Raw genomic sequence first — 24827 nt, 5'->3', positions numbered from 1 at the left:
AAAAAGGGACGTTAGACGCCAAAAGCTGATAACCGGATCACACGGAGTCAACTAGGCTTTAGCGAATTGCAGTCCAACACGTGTAATCTCAGTCTCCCTTAACGGACATCTGCCATCCCTGAATACAATGCAACCGTACGTGGCGCCTAGTCATTGGGTACCCCACATCGAATAAAGGTATCTTTGAAGGTCCGGTGATTAATTAAAGTCAGAAAAACGTGGTTAGAGAGAAAAGCTCGAGGTTTAAGAAAGCCAAATCCATGGGCGAGAGGGTTATATAAACAGAGAGAAGCAAGACCCAGCAAACAGCAAAGAGAGTGAAAAAACACTAAAGTGAGTTTAGAGAGGTGGAAAAAAAAATCTCTCCTTTTTTTGTTCTTTTGGAGTTTGTAAAAATATTTCAACTGTTTTTTCTTTCTTTTTTCTTCTTAATTTCCCCTTCGTTTAATCCCCGCTTCTCTGAATCCCTTTCTGTCATCGTCTGTCTTTCAATTAGTCTGTTTTTGGGTTTGTTTTCTTGAAGATTTTTGAGTCAAAACTGTGGGAAAACAAACAAACCCAGAAGGGTTTTTTTTGGAAGTCAGGTGATTCAGAACAGAGATCCAGATTTTTCTCTTGTTTTTTCTTGTTTTTGAGGTTAAATTTAGTGTTGTTTTTTTGTTTGATCAATCAAGAGGGTTTGTTTTTGTAATCTCCCTCAAGCTGGTATTTTTTCAGTTCACCTGGGGTTTTCTCATTTTGCTTTAGAAAAGCTTCCTGTGTTCTTTAATTTTGATAAGAAACAGGTTGGTTGCTTGTTCTCTAAGGTATTGGAAAAGTCATGGCAGCAGCTATAGATATTTACAGCAGCAGCAGCCAAGCAACACAAGTATTCTCTGATCCTTTTAGAGAAGAGCTCATGAAAGCACTTGAACCTTTTATGAAAAGTGCCAATACCCATAATAATAACTCACCAATTTCTTCTTCTTCTCCTCCTTCTTCTTCTACTTCTTCTTATTACCCTTTTTCCTCATCTTTTTCTCAACCTAGTTTTTACCATGAAACTTGCTCACCATCAACTACCCAAGTGTTTTCTCACATGGGTTTTGAGCAAACAGGATCATTAGGCCTTAACCAGCTTACCCCATCTCAGATTCTCCAAATCCAAGCACAAATTTACTTCCAACAACAACAACAAAATAATCTTGCCATGATGACCACTACTTCCAACAACTTCAACAACTACCTCGGTCCGAGGACGGTTCCGATGAAGAACGCCGGTCCCACCTCAAAACCCAATAAGCTCTACAGAGGCGTCAGACAGAGGCATTGGGGGAAATGGGTCGCCGAGATAAGACTCCCTAAGAACAGAACCCGCCTTTGGCTCGGCACCTTTGACACCGCCGAGGAAGCCGCTTTGGCTTACGACAAGGCGGCGTTCAAGCTCCGGGGAGACTTCGCTCGCCTCAATTTCCCCCACCTCCGCCACGACGGCTCTCATGTTTCGGGCGACTTCGGTCAGTACAAGCCTCTCCATTCCTCCGTGGATGCGAAGCTTCAGGCCATTTGTCAAAGCCTGCAGGCTAATGCGCAGAAACGGGAGACCTGTCCGGAGCCAGAGACAAAACCAACAGTTGAGCCGAAAGTCGAATCGGAGGCTTCTTGCTCGTCGCCATCATCGTCGTCGTCGCCACCGCCGTCATTGTCGGATGAGTCCTCTGCGGGGTCGTCTTCACCGGAATCCGATATCATGTTGTTGGATTTCTTCGATTCTCGGTGGGATGAGTGTGAGAATTTTGGGGCGCTGGGGAAGTACCCTTCGGTGGAGATTGATTGGGACGCTCTGTGATCAAAGTCTTTAGCTATGTCTTTTTAATTTTTCAAAGTTGTTAGTTGTTTTCTTTAAGTCTTTTAGTTGTATAAGCACAGCTTCTGCGGTGGAATTTTAAACGTTGCAGGGGTTTAGCTTAGTTTGTTTAGTAGGAAGGGGTAAGATCAGATGTTTTATGTTGTAATAAAATAATTTATGTCGTGTGATTTCTCCTTTGTTGGTCGGCGGGTAGTTTTTTTCCTTGCTAGGCCATGGGAGATTTCTCTGGGTTGCGAGTCTTTTTGTATTTTCTACACTTGAATGTAATTAAGCAGGTCCACTGATATAATATTGTCTACTTTTATGTGTTTTGTGTATAACATAGCGCGCATATCTTTTTTTTTTTTTTTTTTTTTTTTTTTTTTTTTTTTTTTTTTTTTTTTTTTGTTTTTTTTTTTAAAAAAAGCGCGTATTTTTTTTTTTTTTTTTTTTTTTTTTTTTTTTTAATTTTATTATTATATTGCTTCGTTAGGCTGCATCTGATAAGAGGGAAAGAAAATAAGAAGGAAAGAAAATTATATAATCCACACGAGAAGAGATCAAATTGGAAGAAGATAAATTTTCTCTTGTTGTGTTCAAAATTTGTTGCCTCTTATGTTTCATATTAGAAGAGATGAAATTAGAGTTCATTGAAGAATTTGAAATCACTCGTATACCTCCAGAATACCTCCAGTAGTCCTCCCACCAAAATCCTAATAAACAAGCTCTTAAGGAAAAGTGAGCACAATTTAATCAAAAATAAGAAAGTATGATGAACTGCAATTAGATAAGCCGAAAGGAAAAGTGAAGATAAATCTCTTCTCAAATTTAATTATCTCGTTTGTCTTCCATACACAATTTTTAACTAATTGCTTCAATTAATTTTAGAGAAAAGTTCATTAATTTTCACTCTATTTGAGAGTTTATTTAAGATTTCAACTGCTTGAGAGATGTGTCGATGTAATTTGATAAATAAAGAGTAAAAAAAAAAAAGTTAGATAGAAGATTTGTGCTTAACATGCATAATCAACTATTCTTGCCTAACTAATCCAAACATGTACACTTACGTTTTTTTTTTTTTTTTGGGCTATAATAAAATACACTAAACATGCGTAAGGGGATAGATCTATTGTTAATCCACATGTAGTTTTGAATTTGAAATCAGAACAAAAAGTGTGCGTGATACAACTTCTCTTTAAGTGCAGTTTGTTTACTAAGTTTTGGTCAATCACCGTTTTTTTTTTTTTTTTTAAATTTATACTTTGGTTGAACATGAACACATGATGCCCACGATTAACTTGAATGTCAATTATTACCAATTATTACATAATTAAACAACTTGATTCCCAATGCCCATGATACTATTTCTTGGTCTCGCGCTATATGATATAGTTGGGCAAAAGGGATGGCGTTAATTGCGGGAGGCCACCATGTTACTTAGAAACAAAAAGTAATATAAAGAAATTTAGCATCTCATATACCAATCTCAAGAATTCAAGTCTGTAAGAAGTTGAATTTGTCCCACATCGCCAAATTACCAGATTATTATGGTGTTTATATGTGGATTGGGAGCGGTCGTTTTCCCAAGTCCCTTTTCCCTTGTAAGTATATATTTTTTTAGAAGTTCTACCTGTTATAGTAAGCATACATTCTCTACCATAATCACCATGATTGAATAACTTATAACTTCAGGCTTGCCAATGAAATGGCAAACCATTTTTTTTTTCCTTTCTTTTTGTGGCAATTAAAAAGCAAGAAGAACTATTTGTTACAAAGGAAACCACTTGCACTCTACTAGTTTGCCTATGTTTTTACCATTTTTAGTTTATAAACTTGAACCTTACGGCTTAAAATCATAGAGAACATGACAAAGTTTGTTGAACTTGTAGTAATGAAGGATTGAATTTTAGTGTAACAAGCAACAAAACATCACGCAAAAGTAATTTCAATGTGATAAAGATCGATGTTGAAACCAATCCAAACAAACATATATAAAAATGACAAATAATTCGCGTCATTAAATTTGTTGTTATCTTAAAGAAGTCATCTAATTCAAGTTACTCAAAAATTGAAGATAATACTTATTTATTTCACTGGTTCTAATCATAGTTCAAATCTTTCTGTTATAATATATATATCTTGTTCAAATTTGTCAATAAATGTTTCAAATTGCAATATTTATTGACCTCAGATTTTTTTTTAATAAAAAAAAGAAGCATCATCTTGGGATCGCTCATCAACTTTAGCAGCTTCTGCTACTTTTCTTATCCGCAGGCATTGAATGACGGGTGGGAAAAGCAAAACCATGGGTGGCTATAAAGCCCACTTTACTAGAACATAAAAATTCATCAAACGCCACAAAAATATCTTATCTCTTTTCCCTTCTGCTTGAGATAAGGAATTTGGAGGCCACCACCCCACAATACAAACAAAAATAGTCTAAAAAGATCAATTAATCAAATCCCCCAATATTCTTATTCTTTTCACCTTACAAAAAGCAGTGTTCACATTGCAAAAACTAATTGAAGGAAAGAAAGATAAAGATTTCAAAAGAGACCTTCCTGGGATCAGATCGTTATTCGAATCCTCACAAAAGCTAGCTTGTCATGATGGACCTTTCTTTCTAATTAACAAAAAGATAAAAAGGGAAAATTCTCTTGTATTTTCTTATTACGATCTGAAGATTCTTCCAGTTATTATTAAATCTTAAATATTAATGAAAGTGTACTTGCACTATTTTCACCATATCGTAAACATAATAGAGATATTTATAAAATAACTTCTATAATTTACCAAAATCCGTTTCTCCCCTCCCTAGGTTTTCGATTTATAATACGAATGTTATCTTGTAAAATGGCTAAAAAGGCATATCTAAGATAAAACACAAACCTAACTTCCAACTGGTCAGCCATAACTGAGACTAGCCCACGAAGAGTGGCGACACACATTGTTGCGACAGTCGAGAAGGGTCACGACACATGATGCCACGACAACGACAACGACAAAGAATCACGACATTTACCATTGGCGACTCCCCATATTGGTGGCGAGACCCACATTGGGGTCTTGCGACAATGACCGCCGCCGATATATATCTCACTTTTTTTCTCTTTTTTTTGTATTCCTATAATTTTGGTTTTCGTGCTTCTTTATTTCGTATTTTTTTCCTCAAAAAAGATTAGAGGCGATTTTAGAAAATACTTTTGAAATTGAAGAATACTTTTGTCGGTTACAAAATTACGGGGTAGAAGAAATTGATATTTTGGATACATGGTCAGTAACTTTGCCTTCTATATTTTACACGGTGAACCTATCTGGTGTATGTCGTTAGATTAAAATAAAACGGTCATTACTTTATTCCCCTATATATTAATAGAAAATAGTGGACTTACCCTACAATGAAATTATGGAACTCTCTTTTTTAGGCACTAAAGAATTATTATGAGAAAGAATTCTGTGATAGAGAACCAAAGAAATTTTCTGTCGATAGACTGACGGTGCAATTTTAAATTTTCAGTTATTTATCAAGTTCTCTTATTTCCTTCACATTGAATTATTGCACATAACTTAGGTTTTGTCTAAAGCATCTAATGACAAGCCGAAAAGGGTGTGTGAATGGGAATTAAACTTGGGCAATTAAAAGTTATTCAAAGGGATTCTTTGAGGGTAGAGAAAAGGTGAGGAAACAAGTTGCTAATTCTACTTTACAGGTTTTAATGATGTGGCTTTGTGGGGTATTTTCTTCTCTTTTAATATAATCAAGTAACTTAAGAATCTAATCTTAATCTGAAACTCAGAGATAAACTTTAAGGTTCCGAGGTCTTTGTTAGAGAGGAGAGAGAGAACTTTTGAAGCTCACGCGTAACGGAATGTTATTATTTTAAATTGGAAAAAAATGGGGGGCGAAGATAAACCACATATGTGACCAAAAAGAAAAGAAAGAGAAAGATGGCCATAAAAGAGGAAAAATATGATGTGAATAGCTGGGTTTCTTTTGCCAAAGGGGTCCAAAAAATACATGATACAAGACAACAATGTTTGACACGATAATTTTTATATGTTTAAATAAACCAACCATCTGGGTTTTGTCTTTACTAGGCGTGGTTGGGAGGAGGAAGTCGACCAAATAAGATATCAAAATGATGATCAGCAAAAGGAGATCAAAATGATAATAACACTTTAAAAAAAAAAAAAAAAAAGAGAGTAATAACATACAAAAGAAGACGAATTTGATCTTCGATTATAATACTAGAAATTGTGGCATAGAGGACGGACTTTGAGCCTATTAAACCGTACGTAGTTTACATGTGTGCTTGTCATTATTCTGTGAGGGCGCAGATGAAGGTTTCTAAGCATCTTATAAAGCGTCAATTTAAAGGATGGTTCAACTGAAAACCGTCTGTTGAGATTTGTCAACTATTTTAGTCCTATAATTATGTTTACCAAATTTGTTATTTAGCTGTCAATTATCTTGCCGTCAATTAGAGATAAGATCTCAATTAGAGATTTTAGGCTGTCAATTAGAGATATGCTTTGAATTAGAGATATAGGGCTTAACTGTAGGGGTCGATTTGGTGTAATAATTCCTCTCTATATAATCGTGCATGTTTTGTATGAAAGTGCGGGTGAATGTATGAATAAATGAAAAGTGTTTCTCGTTTGTATTCTGAGACCGTCCTCTATTGTTCCTCTAACGGAAAGTCTTATCATACATATATAAGATAAATAAAAGAGCTGATATCAGCTCACTATTCATCCTTTAGTCGTCTATTACACACAGTTTGGGTGCTCTTTCTTCTTTTTTTTTTTCTTACTCTACTTTTAATTTTATTCACCTAAGTTAAAGTTACTATACAAGTCAATTAAAATTACTATGCATGTCAGAATCTTACTGTGTAAATAGCAACTATAAATAGTAAGTATTGTGCAAATAGTAACAGTGAATAGTGCCAAAATTTTTCCTATAAATAGAGCTCTAAGCCTCTTCATTTGATATATCTTTATAAGATTAATGAAATTCTCTCTCTCTCTATAGTTTCTCTCTCTAAAGTTTTTCTTCTTAGTTTTGCATTTTCTTAGTTTTCATAGCACGTTATCAGCATGAACGTTCTATTCATACTGCGAATGTCTACATCCATTAATTCAAAGAAATGAGGCTCTCATCCAATTACAAGCATCTACCTTAAAGTTAAAATAAAGTAGGTCCTAACCCTAGTCATACTACAAGTTTCTACCCTTATTAATTCAAGTGAAAGGTATGTAAATATACTATATTATTTTATATTCATACAAAGGAGGGCTATGCCACAAATGTATTATAATTTTTATAATTTTGTCATTATACACCCTTCGAAAGGTTTACCGAGTAGTTTGGCGTGTTTGTATTCTCATAAATGGACGGCTATGTTGCTTGCAGATAATAATTTCTCATTACACATTCTGCATGTGTATTACTATTCTCATATGTTTATTTTTCCACAAATAGTAACGGTAATATAACGAATTTCACACCACTATTAACGACTATAAATAGCTAGTTTTTATTCTATAAAATGTGGTTTTTCTTCACCTATACAATTCACTTCTCATCTTCTCTTCCCCCTTCTTAATATTTTTTTCTTTCACTTCTCATCTTCTCTTCACTATACTTAATATAATCTTAACGATATGACGAATATGATGATGATGCTTGTTATTTTTGTAGTCATTTTTTTTAAATATTTTTACTCCTTTTATTAGAGATCATTCTCCACACAATTTTCATTTTTTTTGCAATACACATACTTGTAATATTTCTCCTTTTATTTATTGCTATTATGATTAACATGTAATTTTAATTGTACTCTCTATTGTAATAATAATATTTTGATTCTTATTATATCGATGTTCTGTTATAATTATCACCATGTTGAATCTTGTCAAACTTGAGTTCGTTGCACTCGACATCACAGGAAAGAATTATATGTCTTCGATCATAGATGTAGAAATGCATCTAGAGTCAATGAGTCTAACCGATACCACTAAAGAAAATAATAACAAGCCACCACAATAAAAGGCGAAAACAATAATTTTCCTTAGTAAACATCTTGATGAAGGCTTGAAATGCGAATATCTCATGGTTAAAGATCCACTTATCATTTAGAAATATAATCGTGGTCGTGGTCATGAATACGGTAGAAGTGATTACCCTTCAAGGAATGGTATGTCTAAAAGAAACATCCTGATAAACGAGAAGATGTCAATCGAAGTTCTTCTTAGAATCCTGAAGGTTCTTATTATAGATGCGATATTAAAGAATAACTCGCATCAAATTTGTCTAGCACCATATATAATACCTTTGTAAAATTTTTAAGGCATCTCTAAACGGGAAAGAAAAAGAAGTCAATTTTAATGAACATCACGACCTTATCAATTACTTAATTCATCTTAACACATCACAGACTTACTGATGATCTTGTTAAAAGTATTATTGTTAATATATATATATATAAATGTGCTCGAACGTATTGATATTGTACTTGATTTTTATGAATATTGTGTTTGATCTTTTGAATAATTTCACAAAATGTTATGATATTGCTGTCTCTTTGTGTGAAAACATGATATGAAAGTAATCGATGAATAGTACCTGATAATAGTATTATACGTATGAACAATAGCATACTTGTGAATAGTACTATACGTATGAACGGTAAAGTACTTGTGAATAGTATTATAGTACATGTTTTCATTTCTTTTTAAATTCAATTGTATACTTATTTGTGATCTTATAATCATAAATTAATTTCTCTGTAGATTAATCTCAGATTCTCGAGTTTTATTAATGTCGAGGATATTTACGATAACAAGTCGACGGTTTTTTTTCTATTATTATTATTTTTGTAGTTTAACTAGTTATGGATGTTGAATATATAAGAAAAAAAAATAAAGATGTCATAAATTGGCAAGATATTTATGAATGGAAGGTATTATATGTAAAGGTCGGTTTCCGCTTGGATTTTTTTTAAAAAAAAAGTACATAGTTTGTCATGATTTTTTAAAAATTTATTATTTATGTCATTCTAAATAATTAAGTGTCATTGTTACATTTTATTTTTTTGTTATTAGTTGAGTGACAATTATTTATTTTTTAATGGAGTGACATAAATAATATTTTTTATCCTCTTGAGTGATATTTTTATCTTTTCTCATATTTTTTCTTAAAATCAATCGCTTTTTGATGGGAGTGACTGTAGTACGGCTTATTCTTTCTGATATAGATATGTATGAAACACTAGCTATTGAATGAAGAGTCCAAACAATTTAAAATAGGAGTTTCGTCATACAATTTTTTCTCCTCTCTATTTGGCGTCAACGATGATGTTTCTCCCCTAAAAATTATCTCCTTCTATTTCCCAAACTCTGGTTGTTTTTCCTAATTCTCCGTGAGCTGCACTCCAATCAAAACACGAAAACTAAAAAAAAAACGTTCTGATTAGTGCACAAGAACTCTAGGATTCTACCATCTCTTTTTTTTCCCTTCAGAAATATATATATATATAAAGAAAATCTGATAAAATTATCAGATTCTACTGCCACAAGACAAGTGGGTTTCGCCTTTGCAAATTTCAGTGGTCGTGACCTATGGTGGGTCTATAATTCATGCAGTATTAATAACGAATCCGTACAATAAGTTATTGTAGCTTTTTCCTGCATTTTAAACCTTTATCTTTTTCTATTATTAAGGAAAAAAAAAATTTAATAATGAGAACGATGTACTAAGCATCTATGTATCTGCTTGTGGTTATGTTGCAAGTCAATATGATCATACTGCTATCAATAAGTAGACATGAAAAATGATGCCTAAGCGGTCAATATGATCGTATTTTTTTTTGTCGTGGCCATTGGCGTCCACGGTTTTCAAATCTCAATATTTCTCTGCCTTCACGAATTCGATTAAACCAAAAAAGCTACAATCCCCCTCTCCTAACCTACTCCCTTCCCATCTCTACCAAAATCAAGTATTTTTCTCTCAGAAAAGCCAGTCTTCATCGAAGATGATCTCTACTATGGATCGCAGTGAAAGTTTCAATTTCATTAAGCTTGCTATGTTTAAGCCTAAAAACGACATGCGTTTTTACTAGGTGTGTAATTCGGCCGGGTAGGCTCGGGTTGGGCAAAAAAATTAGGCTGAGCCGCACTGTGCGGGTTGAGAAAACTTTGAGCCACAACACCCTCATACCCACAAACCCATAACCTATTGGGTGATCTCGGGTAGGCTCGGGTTACTCGGGTTAAAATATGTTATTGAGTACATTTTCCTTTCTAACAATCCACAGCCCACCAAAAAATTCTAACAGTACAGCCTACCAAAAAATTCTAACAATACGCAAATTAATTTGTCATTAGAGGGCTTTTTACAATGGCCGACATTTGCTGTGGACTAGCGAGCAACGGCGAGGCATCCGCGACGAGTGAATCCAGCTCGCACGCTACTTGGCGCCGGTGTGGTGCCTCTGACGAACGCGAATGAGAGAGGGCAGAAGCGTTTCAAAGGAAAGACCCGGGACTGTGAGAACACGATGGAGAATTGCATAGGGCCCTTGGTGAGATAAGGAGTTCGCGCGGCTGTGAGAGAGCTGCCGTTGTGCTTCGCGAAATAGGCAGACTCATCCCGACATTGACGAGCTACGCCTGAGGATGGGTTTGACAGTGGTTGGGATGATAATGGAGAAGAAGGTTGGGGCGATAATGGAGTTTGCGCGGCCGGGTCGGGCAAATCGGGTTAAATTCTACCCGCCCCACGGCCCAAACCGCACATTGCGGGTTTGGCCTATTCGAATCTAATTTTTAATATATATATATATATAACCCTATATTTTCGGGTCGGATGGGTTAGTCGGGTTCAGCCTCAATTCTTACACCCCTAATTTTTACCCAATGTCATTCCTGGAAAAAAAGAAATAAAAAATAATATAATCGACAACTGGCAACTACTGACACTTGCTCCACTATCCCTCAGCAAAATTTGGCCGCCCACTTTTAAATCTATGGCCCGCATTTAGCGGACAAATCGGTCCATCCTACAGTAGCGGACATACCGTAGACACACACATATATATATATATATATATATATATATATATATGACGTAATAAGAATTTAATTTCATTAATTAGCATAATTTTTTTTAATTAATTTTTCAATTTATTACAATCATTGAATTAATATTTTATGGTTTAAATAATGGGTGAATAAGGGAGTAACCAGGTAAAGAGAGAACTAAATGTGCCAGTTGCATAGTAGAAGGCATTAGGCAATTTTGGTGCTGCAGGTCTTCTGGTGTTGAACTTACCCATGCCTTAAGACTGTTAAGGTTGAAACTGCAAATTGGTTGTATGATAACAAACCAATGTTTTGTTCCACATATTTGGCATTGAGGTTGTGGTCCATTCTGTTTGTTTAGATTTTGTTTTGACCATGAATTGGTGGTTAGAGGAAAGTTTGGTTTGCCAAGGATCTCAAGCTGATTGTTTGGGAAAGAAGTGCGCTGGAAACTTAATTGGGATTCTGGGAAAGGTTGTAGGCTTAGAAAAAGGAGTGTTGGGGTCTAGTATTGTTATGAAAGTTCTGTGGGTAACGTTTCTAAGAATTTTTATTCTGAGAAAATTGAGAGTGGTAGAATTGAGCTAATCGAACTTGGGAAAGATTAAGGTGACCGATGGATTGCTGTTCTTTATGCCGATAATCATGATTAATTAAGAGGTTATGAATTTCTTCCAGTGAGGGTCTATCGATTCTAGCACTAACAGAAGACACCATGGCATTATATTCCAGACCAAGACCTCTAAAAGTGTCGATAATCTTGTCTCTATAACTGAGTAGTTCATCGATAGAAAAGAATAACAAATTAAGGTTATATACAAAACAATGACTAATTAAGTCGTTTTAATATCTCTAACAGATTACGAGAGATAATCTACCGTACTACTTTTAAGCGATTGAATGTGGCCATTCATTTTTTTTTGTTGAAAATAGAAAGTAATATGGTAGATTATAAAATAATATGTTAGATTACTCTTCACCCTTGAGTGACTGGCGATCGGCAATGATAATCAGAGATTGTGTTCTGGCGGCATCCAGTAGGTTACTTGTTGTAATCTTGTAGGTTACATTTTTGACACTGGGAAATTTTGATGCAAATATTGTTGGCTTTTGACTGGTCCACTTCAGAGGTCCAAATCAAAAGCACTAATAGCGGGGGCACGGAATAAAAAACTCAGCTTTTCCAGGGCATTCCTTTTACTATCATCTGTGCCTATTTTTAGAAAAAATGGAGAATTTACCCTTATACATTCTGAATTTTTATCCCTTACTCTTAATAAATACACTTTTATTAGTATAATTATTTGACTAAAAAATTATGAATTAAGAGTAAAGGGTCACCCTTAGGCTTTCAAGATTACCCTGATTTCTAACACGTCTGGGCCCAATATCTGGGAACTAATATCCTTCAGAGGCCCACTTTTCATTTCTCCTTGTTTTTCGCTTAAAGAAGGCCCACTTCTTGTACTAGCCACGTTGTTTCAAGAATGAATCTAGACACAATTCTTTGCCTCAATTTAGTGTCAAAACTTTTCTGTTAGTCTTGACTAAACCGTGTTTCAATTTTCGTTTGAACACGGAAAAGAAAAGCTTTTAATTCACTTCGGTTTGGTAGAAAAGAGAATTTGGATGTGTCCAAGACGTGTCACTGTTGCAAAATTATTCCAATGGATACTTTAAAAAGTCAATAATATCTTTATGTACCTAAACAAAACCACTTTTCTTCATCAATTGTGCCTTGTTCGGCTTAAATCCTCGTCATTACCGAACAATTAGGTGGTTCAAACAGGTGCAACCTTAACTAAAGCATTCTCATTAAGTACTTTGTCTTTCCCCGAGTCTCTTATAATATATTGTATCTAAATAATATATCAACGAATTCTCAAAAGAAAAAAAAAATAATAACAGAAATAGTAGGAAATAGGCCAATATGAAAAGCTTAAGAAAGTATATAGGTCAATTTTTAGTTATAGAAATTAATAGGCCATAACTTGTCAAGTTATGGTTCATAACCAGATAAGTCATAACTTGACAAGTTATGGTTCATAGCCAGAAAAGTTATGGACAAAAATCGTGAATTATAGACAATAACTTGTCAAGTTATGGTTTATAACCAGACAAGTTATGGACGAAAACAGTAATTTGGCCTATTTATTAACTTATGTAAATTATTGACCTATTAATTTTAATTCATCTCAAGTCTTGGCCTATTTCCCTCTTCTTAAGAAAGTATATAGGCCAATTTTTAGTTATAGAAATTAATAGGCCATAACTTGTCAAGTTATGGTTCATAACCATATAAATTATGGACAAACTTGTCAAGTTATGGTTCATAGTCAGACAAGTTATGGACAAAAATCGTGAATAATTTGTCAAGTTATGGTTCATAACCAGACAAGTTACTGACGAAAATAGTAATTTGACCTATTTATTAACTTATGTAAACTATTGGCCTATTAATTTTAATTCATCTCAAATTTTAGCCTAATATATCAACAACAAGCCCATGTTTTCCTCAATGAAAAAAAGCCTTCCACGTTTGTGGCAATTGTGTAACTCATTTTCTTTTTATTTCTCATTTTAAATATTTTGCAACTTATAAACTATATAATTATACTATGGCGAAATTTTGTTAATATTTCTCACTTTAAATATATTGTTGCTAATAAACTTTATAATTAAGTTCATTTATAAACACATTGAAGTACTCGTAAATAATTGTAACGTCCTAAAAGCATAACTATCATAAAAAAAAAAAACCTGAATATTATTGTATCCCATAATTCAAATATTTTATAGCACGATTATCATCCGAAATCTGACTAGAGGGTGATGCTTTTCTAGCAAAAAGACTAATAAAAAAAAAAAGATGAGCAGCTTTCATGACATAAAGCGTTGTCTTTGTAATGCATGTCTGTTTCCCTGATTAGGGATGTCTTTGTCCATTTGAATGAAAATCCACATGACACATATAAGTCTCTTGGTTCCAAAAGTGAAGAATTATTCTTTTAGATAGATTGTGAAGGGCCTAGAGCCATTGAAGATTCTATCAATTTAGATTTTGTGCCACATCAAGAATTCAACACTAATTTTGTGATCAAAATTTCATCACCAAGTTGAAGAATATCGGTGGCCTCTCCTATATAATTGCCACTTAATCAAAGTTTAAATAACGATTCCCTTTTACTAAACCCCACTTTATAAGGATTAGCAGGCTAAAAAAAAAAAAAAAAAAAAAAACCCTTTTTTAAGGTTGGTTCTGTGATTCCGTAAGGGGTAGTAATGCGTATATGTCTTCCTTACTTTTTCACAGAAATGTGGACTTGATAAATTCTTATTCTAAATTATTTTTATGAGCATATATATATATATATATGGCATATCTATAGAATGTAACAATTAATACATCAATTAAACATCTCTTTACTCTTTCTTCTTTCTTTTCTCAAGACACAATTAGCTCCTAGCCTTTCTTTCCAACCCCTTTTGGCACGCGGAGAAATAAAGGTTCTTAATTTATATACCAAAAATACTAGGAGATCACACTTTGATCTCTTAGAGATATCTTTTTGATCCTCTTCTGAAAGAAATCTTTCCTCTATTAAAAGAATTAAAAACTTGTGATATGAAATTCGAATCTTACAATTTGGTCGCATTTGAGTCAGCCATGAGCAAGCAAAAATCTCACATCCAAATTGGTTTGGTCATACCATTACTTGGCCAATAAGGGGAACCTGATTATAACCACCAAGTGGTAGAAATTTGGTCAAACTATTTGGAATTTTCGCAGAATAGATTGTGTCCAAGGGTATCAAAACTAAAAGTTAAATAAGAAGGAATCTGTTTTACCTTGCTTCTTTTGTTTTGGTGTTTTTATTTTTTATTTTTTACTTTCTCAATATGGATTCTATAGCAGAATTATTCCACAGTTGAAAGAAGGAGTGCTTATTGTAGCATAGGGAATTAATGCTTGTTCAATGAAGCTACCACGTTGTAAGTGTCTAGACCATGTATATGACACTTTAATCAACTTTTCCTTTAGCGCAAAAAAATAAAAAAATAAAAATATATATAAAATAAAATCCCTCTCTTTTCAGAGCTCAATATAATCATTCTTACCAACCAATTGGTGCATTATACTTGGAATGCTAAGATAAATGCTCGAGTAGGGGATATTTTTGAAGAAATATTGAAACTATAGCACAGGTGGGGAATGTTACTTATCTAACGCAATAATGCACGGGTTAGGGTATGATATTATTTCTTTTAGAATTATGTTATTGATTAGTATTACTAAGTATTATATACCTATATATGTTAGATGGGTTTTGACAAAAAGCAATGGTCCTTTACAGATATGTGTCACGCCAATAGGTGCCTACTTGATAAAAGTTTAGATTATGGCCCATGACATTATTCCCCATGTGAGAGGTTTCATATCCAAACAATATTGCCGCAAAGAGCCATATTTTTGTTGTATTAGTTAAAAGTGGGTGTTTTTGAAAGTCTTCGAAAGTTAAGTACTGACATTTTTAGTGTGTTTGAAACGACAGGTTTTTTCCCCTAACAAACTTTTAGGTTTATGAATGGTGTGATTGAGTTGACCAATCAAAGTCTGTTTGTCATAAACAATATCCCAACACCATTGGTTTTTACTTTGATTTTTAAATGACTTTTAATCACGAGCTTACCATATCAATATATGAACAATATCGTTGGTGAGCATGTCTAATTAACTAAATTTCTTCTACCGTCATTCGCTTCAATATAGCAAATCTTTTTTTCGCATTAAATCCTAAGAAAGTGAACTTAAGTTTTTGAAAGTTGCTAATTGAATAAGTTAAATCACGAATAACTTTTTAATTGGACAATAATTCCCAAATTTATCTATGTCGTTGTTTGTACTATTGTTAAACTAGTAAGGGCTAAATTCACGCAATATAGGTGGAGGGTCACATACTATTTCGTAGAGTAATAATAAATCAGTCCCGACTAATACCCTTCCAAATTTACAATCTGTTATAATGTTTTTTTTTTTTTGCTTAAATCTGTTATAAATGTTGAGAGATCAAGATTGTTGATAATAATACTAGGACTAATGATAATGTCAATTTTACTAATGAGGAAATTAATTCGAAAAACAAGAATGTCGATGATTCTGATAGCAGCTGCACTTTCGATAGGGTTTTTATATTAATGATCAGTTATAGTTATATGATGCCGATTCTAAAATGGACATTTTAACCTTTTATATGAAAGGTTTTCTAAAATCAGGGTTTGCGTTTCTTATAGATTAATTATAAACCTAGTATTTTCTCTAACATGGAACTAGAAATTAGCATTGAATTCCAACGTCCCAACGCTTTCCGCATCACTTTTGTGTACACAAGTGTTTTGATGTACTCGTGCAGGGCTATCCGGAATAATCTGCACAATGACAACAAAAGCAGTGCTTAATTGCAAAAGTAACCCTGACCTGCTTCTTAATTCTGCTGTTAGGCAACAATTTGTAGAAATTGTTGTGTATTTACCTTCAAGCAAGTGCAATATTATTTTATTTTTTGTATATTCTTTTTTGTTTAGTATATAATTTTTTAAGGTACAATTTCATTCAACTAAAAAGTCTTATTGATACTAATAGTAATGTAGAGATGAACCTGTGGTTTACAATAGAAAACACTCGATAAAAACCAGTTCAATTAGTAAATTCTGATAAAGCATAGCAAAGGTAATGTAAAACGAGACTTGATATCAAAAAAATTTCTTGATACATCAATTTGAGCACATATAATGCTCTTTTTTAAAACCACTGCAATGGAAGCTTTCGATCTATCGAAAGCATGTAACGTGTAGTTCTAAGGTCACCAACATCTAACATGTAGCAAAACTTCTAACTCGCCAAGACCTAAATCTGACAAACTAAAAACAAACTTAAATGATGGAAGAACCACCTCCATTATTATAAAGAAAATACTAAAATTGGGCAAAAATATCAATACTTTTATTAAACTAAAACATAAACAACTAAAACTAATAGTACGACTGCCGCAAGCTCTTAATAAAAGTACAACAGACAAGAGGACCATTAGAGTAAGAAGAACGCTTCGAGAGACAAGCAACGAAGTCAATGAGATACCTTTAAACAGCAGAACGTGAAACACACATGCCACTACTGTCAAGATCCGGACCCGACAGTACTACCGTCCAGCCAATTCACTCTCTCCTTTTCTCTCTTTCTCATTTCTTTCCTAGGGCTGACTAAACGATTTCGAGCATTTTTTTCATTTAATATATTGAGTGGCAACTTGGGGTAAGATAGGAGCTTTATTGGATGCAACATTATAGCTGGAATGTCCCTTAATATCAATTTTACCTTTTTTTTTTTTGGCTACGAAAGCTCTATTTGTTTTGTTCCTAAGGAACTGACGCTAAAGTTTACCAGCTCAGTTCTAAACCACGTTGTCATTCTCATCATAACTTGTTAAAATTCGAAGGCAAAAAAAAAGAGGAAACGTTAAAAACATTTGAGTCCCTTGTCCCTCAATCTAAATTTCCCTCAAAATTTCCTCTCATGCTACTTTTTTTCTTTCTTTTCTCTTTTGTTTCGTCAATATCCATGTCAAATCATGGTCTTAACTTTAAAAAATTTAGTTATATTGCATAAAATTTTGTACCTACATAATAAGTTAAAATTTTCAAGTGTTACATGGTTTTCACAATTTAATCTAAATATTTTTCGAGTCACGACAATGATGTTGCTACGTGGATATCCATCATGTTGACCTGGACCTTAGTCGGAAGATCCCCAATATATCACATCATTAACTGTTTCGGTTAGAAAAATATTGTTGATGAGCGGATATGCCAAAGCCCAAAAAAGAAAAAGAAGTGTGAAAAGTAGGGTTTATTTATCCAACAATCCAAAGTTTCAGTCTTACTTTTTTCTCCATATGATAACAAAAACTTTTAATCTTCAAAAACCCACATGAAGATAAAAAGGAACGATAGAAAAGAAAACACATGGAAGCTTTGCATTGCGATGATTCATGATTGATGCCTAAAAAGAGAAGCAAAGAACTCTTTGATCCCCCTAGCACTTTGACACGAAGATAGTGTTGAGAAAATTTAACTGATTTGCCGACCACAAAAAACTAAAAATGTTTGAGATAAGGCATTATCGATTTGATGAACATTGTCATGAAAATAATAGTGTCATGATGCGTACGACAGATTGTGATGATAATGAACAAGTTGGTAATTAGATAATATATAGGGAGTGACAAAATAATGTACATTTCTAAATGAGGGGATAAGGACTAAGACTTTATTTAACTATGGGATATGATAATTAACTATATATCCTAATTAAGTGTTAATCCAAAGAGTGAGTCATTTCCAAGGCTGCTATATTTAATAATTTTTACTTTAGCCAAAAAGTGCATGGTAATAATCTCTAACATTCATTTGGAAGTTATTAAACGAAATCTGATTATGAGTTGGTTGGAATCCAATGAAACTCCATGCAGGCCCCCCAAACCTATAATAAATGTACAGTTGATATGCTAGCTAGAGCTCTCCTCATTCATGACTGATTGTTTTGTTTTGCCTTTTAGTCCTTTTTTGTTTTTTGTTTTTTATTTTTATTTATATATATATATATAGTTTTTTTTTTTTTATGGTTTAACTGATTTTGTGTCAGGGCTCTAGCCCTGGGCATGGAGGTTAAAGACAGTGGATGTAGTCACTATAAAACGTCTCTAGAAGTGTCTTTTTCCCGGGTCAAAAATATTCAATATTCCTAGTGTGTTGTATGTACACATGTATATTAGTATATGTACATGTGTGCATGCAATTATATATACTAGAAATTATTGTACATGAACCAATCCAAAAACTTTGCTCTTCTGCCGTGTATAGGAGCAACAAGTACGTGTATATATATATATATATATATATATATATATGTATGTATGTATTAAACTTTTAGTGGGTGCAAAGCTAATTATGATATAGTGGTATAGTTTTTAATCATTTATTAACTATAGCTAGTTTGCTTTCCAGGATATTTCCCAATCATTAAAGCATTCGAAAAGAAAGTAAAAGAAATATGTATTACAAAAAATAAATAATAGAATGGATCTTAAAGATATATGATCATTCTTAAATATAAGAAAATTAATGTAACTGGCACAGGTGATAAGTGAATGATCCTGTCAATATTCCCAGCACTTTTATATATACGGTTCTATTTGCAATTTGCCAAGCTTTTCTAAGAACTTCATACTTTTAATTAAAATATTTTCTTACTTTTATCCTTTTTAAATACTAAGACAAGTAGGGAGAGAAAGGGAATTATTATTGTTTTTTTAAAGGAAGAAATAAAGAAAAGTCAGCACATATATAGTGGTTCTACTGAGGCCCCCCGCTCAAGGATTTTATTTTATTATTTTATTTTTTTTGTACATATTGTTCATGTAAATCACTTAATCGTGAACATGCACAGCCATTGTTATAGATATGCCTAAATATAGCCTTCCCTTTCTAGACTTTCACCCTACAAATAATCTAGTTCTTTCTTTCCCCCGAAAATCTACAATCAATGATCTAGTTCTTGTTGCGTTTAATTGATGAAAAAAAAAAATGAGAACTATGAGAGAACCAATAGGCACATTTGACGGGAATATATTATTAAAATTCTTATCTGGACAATATTTTTATCCCTGCAAATTAAGAATGAAATCACAAAAGGGATAATGTATGCATAACATTTATAGTATAGCTATTTATAATATATATGTATATATACATATACATATATGCAAAATAGCTAGCTTTTTGGATATGAATTGTTATCTGATCAATTATCTTTATGCTCCGATAAACCTACTTGACAAAGATTCTTAAGTTTGTTTAACCCAAAAAAGTAAAAATAAAAAAAAAAGAAAAAGAAAAAAAAAAAGATTAAAGAGTGATTTCGTGGCAGTGAAATGGGGTCCATGAACCAACCCCAAATCTTAAGGCAGGCATTATATTATTATCTTTGTTTTTATTATTTTTATTTTTGACTTTTATTTAATTGGCATCCTAAGGATATTCCTTTGTTCTACCATCGCTATCCATTTTCGAAGAAATTTCTGAAAGTGAACCTTTGAATATTAAACAATAAAACGGGGCAAAATGAAGTTCATAATGAAGAAATTTCGTATGCAGTTTATTCAGGACACATGCCATATATCACAAGTAGTACTATTTCTAAAGCTTTTCTCATGCCATATTCATTATTTGATTCGTTATTATTAAATTATTCACATATTCTGGAAATCCATTCACATGCCCACTCATGCTCTAATATATTTTGGATTTGGACGAAAAAGAGAAGGAGAATGACATTAAGCTTTTGCTTACTTAAAAGCTAGGCTGTCACTTTTACTAGGCGCAATTGGTCACCGACCAGAGAGGGCGGGAAAAAAAATAAAAAAGTTAAGTATATACGAGAAAGATATATGTAAATATTTCAAATAATAATCAAATAAATTTGAAGTTGATGAATTTGCCATTCATGGTGAAATCAAGATATTATGGAATAATAGTTGAAGTGACATATATAGTGTGTGTAACCATACATATATATATATGCATCTAATATATATGGCTTATAATTAGTACAATTTTAATCTATAATGTTTAAGGGAGAGAAGTCATTAGACGCATTTGAAACACAATCTGATTTTTTGAATACAAAATGGCTTTCAACGTGGCCAGCCACTATGTAGTATTTGAAATTAGTTCAATTTTTGTTAAATGAGCATTTGAAAAAGGAAATGAAAAAAAAAGTTTTAAAACTAAAAATCGATTTGGATTCCATGTCAAAGGATATGATTAAAAAGAAAATAAGAAAATTATACAAGTATTGCCAATTTGCCATTGCTGGTGGCCACACATGTCCTGCCATAGTTCTCTATCAATTTAGACACGTATGCCTAATAACAAAAAACTTTTTTTTTTTTCTTTTTTCACATTCCTTAAATATATTTTTATAATATGCGTTATATTTGTATGGCCCTTGGGCCCGCATGCGACCGAAAGTTTCCGTTAAGGTGGTAGTTATTTTCGTTTTTCTGTCATGTTATGGATAGAGCTTCTTTAATACGAATACTAACTTTTGCGGTGTTTAGAATTATTCTTGTTTTTATTTTTCATATTTTTTGAAAAAAAAAAGAATGAAAATGATTTTAAAATGATGTTTGACGCAATTAAAGATAAAAAATAGAAATAAAGACGATTTTTTGGTTTAGTGTAAAATGAGAGAAAAATGAAAAATGACTTTTAATCATTTTTTAATTTTTTTTTCGTTTTCTCATCTCTCGAGTAGAGAGAGAAACATTAATGTGTTTTTTTAATACTAAAAATAATCTCTTAATTATAAAACTACCCAACGCATTTTTAAAAATGATTTCTGTTTGAGATTGAAAACGTTTTCATTTCCATTTTCATACAAAAAAATAAAATCATTTTGAAACGAGTTTCAAACGCACTCTTTGTTTCTTTCCCAACCGTCTTGGAATATAGCTTGAGAAAAAAATGTAATTTTAGATTCAGACTCTTGAACGTATTTTCTCAAATTATGATTAAAACATTTTGGCCCAATTAATCCTTCATCCTTATACTATAGTCAAAGCTTAGACATAGTATGACTATATTGTGTTTTGTTTCTAAAAACAAAAGGGAAGAAAAAAAAGACTAGATTATGTTTTGAAATACTGTGCTTTTTACACTGTAGCTTTGGATTGTGCATCAAATTATCATGTACCACAATCTAACAAGTTGGGAAAAACTTTTGGATTGTTGAGATATTCCTTCTTTTTTTTTTTTTTTTTTTTTTTTTTTTTTTTTGGGTGCTTGAAAGTTTGTAAATTCCTTAAAGATAGGAGCTAGAATACTCTGGAGAGAAATAGTGCTTTAACTAGTAAGAAGTTCTGACGACAAAAAAGAACTAACTCCGGAGATAAGAATACTACATATAAGTTGAACGGACTAATATAAGGTTTATCAAGAGCTGTAAATAGAAACACGGCCTTTAATATGCTCACGCCTCATAAGCTAAGAAATTTTAGTGGAAACAAGTTAAGATGCTCGTTTGCGGCCTCAGAATATTGAAAATCCATTGACAAATACACGTGAAAATTAGATAATCTACTAACATGCTGATTCATTTGAATGCTAGGAAATAGAGATAAAAACAAAACTCGTTGACTCTAGAGTATACAAACAATTGCACTCCAAAAATATAGAATAAAAACTTTAATAATGAATTTTATTAATCAAACTCCTAATTAATAAAACACAAGACGATGTACAAGCCAAAACATAAAGCAAATATGATTCGGATGAAATCTACTTCTTAATTTGAAAACAAATCTAAATCCCACGTGATGACAAAGACAAGTCAGCAACTGATGATAAAAAGTCAAGTCAATAGTATCGTTTTGATAATCATTACGAACCTAATAAGAGATGAGGCGCTAGTTTCTCCGCCACCTGATTACCTTTTTGATAGAGATGAGACGCTAGACATTAATAGAATCTAGGTAAAGAGTAGCATTCTCTCATTGCAATTTGAACTTACAATGAGCCTCAAGACTTGTACTAATTAGGAGTGAACCACATAAGAAAAGTCACAAAATTAATGTTATGTATTTGTTTACTACGTTGAACCTTATAAACAGTTAATGTCTGAATGTCAATGGAACGACCAACTTTATACCGGAAGATTTTCTCCAAGTGGTCCTAGGTCATTGAAAGAAAAGGACAAAACATAAACAAATGACTAGCCTCCATTGTTTCATAAGTTCGAATTACCATTTAAACCTTTTTACTATAATGTTTTCTCTTATTTCTGTTCAAACTTTTCTATTCAAACCTATGAATCAAACGTATAATCAGATTATCCTCTTCCTTGTAACACACACAACAAACAGATGAACTAGAAATCTTTAGAAGAACGGAGCTCATAATTGGAGCAAAAAGTCCAAACAAATGTGTCATGTTTCCTTGGAGCAAGCCATAGGGATGAAGACGCCGGACCATTAGAGACCTTATGAAAGTTTTTAACATACTTTACAAAGATAATTCCCACCACATACCAGTACTGCATTACGAGTCTAACATGGTCTGACAATAACTTTGTAAAGGTAAAATAATAAAAACTTTCTAAAGTTATTATTGTCATAATAGAATAAGTGAAATAATATTAATGCACCTCTAGTCCTATATGTTACAGTGCGAAACTGGTCCTTTTGGATGACAAAAAGAGAAATTGTATATTTTTTTATTGATAGAATATACCACATCAAACAATATTAAAATACGATAATTTAGCAAAGTCGACTGTTCAATAATATTTTTTTAGTAGGATTTTTTTTTTACCATATACATAATTCACCTCTAAGATTAATTTTTTGTTATAAGTGACTTGAAAGTTTTAATTGATCCACCATATATCTTGTTAATTTGTAAATCAAGTTGGCTTACTTTCTCTTTATGTTTTTAATTTGCTTAGCTTAAATATGCTATATGAGACTTATTTTGGGTCAAGGACTGTGTTTTGTCTCGTGGATTATGTTATATATCAACGACTGAAATTGAGGATCCTACGCGGGAGATCGAGAAGAAGACAGAAAAATAGATATCCTGTTGTATCTAATAGTTTCATTTCTATTATTCGAAATTTTACTTTTCCTTTTACTCTATTTGAAAAGATCACTTTTGCTTTTCGAAATAATTTCAACATAATGTTTAGGAGACAATTGTTTATATCAATGCCGCAATTTAAATAGTTCTTTTTAACTTCTTTTGTCCTTAATTAATTTCTCGTTTCATTCACAAACAGTAGACCCTTTTTTTTCAACAAAAGATACTGTCTTTAGCGATCGAAAGCCTAGATCAATTTAAAACCGAAGGCTATTGTTGTATTTTAAAGAAAATATTTCTGGTCATTGATTTTTTTTTTTTTAAAGATCACAATACAGTATCATTTCAAAAATCATTACCACCTTATAACATACAAGGATTAATCGACACAAGCTGAGAATAATAATAGTAATAATTGTTAATCAACTCGAGTTGCAAAATAATAATTCGCATGAGGCTCACATTGACCAGTCAAATATCGTAGGCATTACCTAAGAAAAAAGAAAAAAAATATATAATTATTTTGTGTCAACCTAAATTCAACTCAATGATATGATGCAAGGAATGGACAAAATGGCTTCCAGCACAAAACGGAAAAGAAGAGAAGTAGCCAAAATTATTGGTGAGTTACATTTATCCAAACACCATCCAACATGGCGGTCCTCCTCATCATAATTCCAGTCCCACCATGAACAAAAAAACATGATATTTATCTTCCTGGCAATTGGTGGCTAGCTAGTTGCGGTCCTTTCAAAATTTGTTCATCTTTTCTACACTGATGTGCAATGAAGCCAGGTATTTTTGTTAGTGGAGGGCTTACAATTTAAAAAATAAAATAATAAGATTATAAACCTAAATTTTTAATCTTTAATAGGTGCTATATGATACTGATATAATCTTTTTTTGTCACTCTCTTTGTCACTTTATGCATTCACTTTTTGACACGTGAACTCTATTAACATGATATATTATTATTTAAACATAAAATAAGATAGTAAAATTCACATGTCAAACAGTAAATACAAGTGACATTAACATCTTATATATGTATATATATATATTTATATATATATATATAATTTATAAGTTGAGTAGGAGCTCGAGCCATCATTAAATCTCATTTGGTTCAGTCCGTGCCTCTACATAGACGACTCGTATGATTCTCTTGTGGAGCTGTACATAACTTATGTCGGTTTATGTGCCTTATCTCATGTAGTGAAATATA

At 32.6% G+C, this 24827-nt stretch overlaps 1 protein-coding gene across 1 annotated transcript; it reads left to right on the top strand.

The window, feature by feature from the left end:
* The first annotated feature begins 380 nt into the window (after window positions 1-380).
* On the top strand, window positions 381-2147 carry LOC21387477 (ethylene-responsive transcription factor ERF060). Its single transcript, XM_010104286.2, has one exon. The coding sequence runs from the start codon at window positions 821-823 to the stop codon at window positions 1826-1828; it is 1008 nt and encodes a 335-aa protein (XP_010102588.1). The 5' UTR covers window positions 381-820; the 3' UTR covers window positions 1829-2147.
* Window positions 2148-24827: the final 22680 nt, after the last annotated feature.

This window comes from Morus notabilis, unplaced genomic scaffold (assembly GCF_000414095.1).
Source record: "Morus notabilis unplaced genomic scaffold, ASM41409v2 Scaffold2021, whole genome shotgun sequence".
NCBI lineage: Eukaryota > Viridiplantae > Streptophyta > Magnoliopsida > Rosales > Moraceae > Morus > Morus notabilis.
This window is presented reverse-complemented; position numbering and strand designations above follow the sequence as displayed.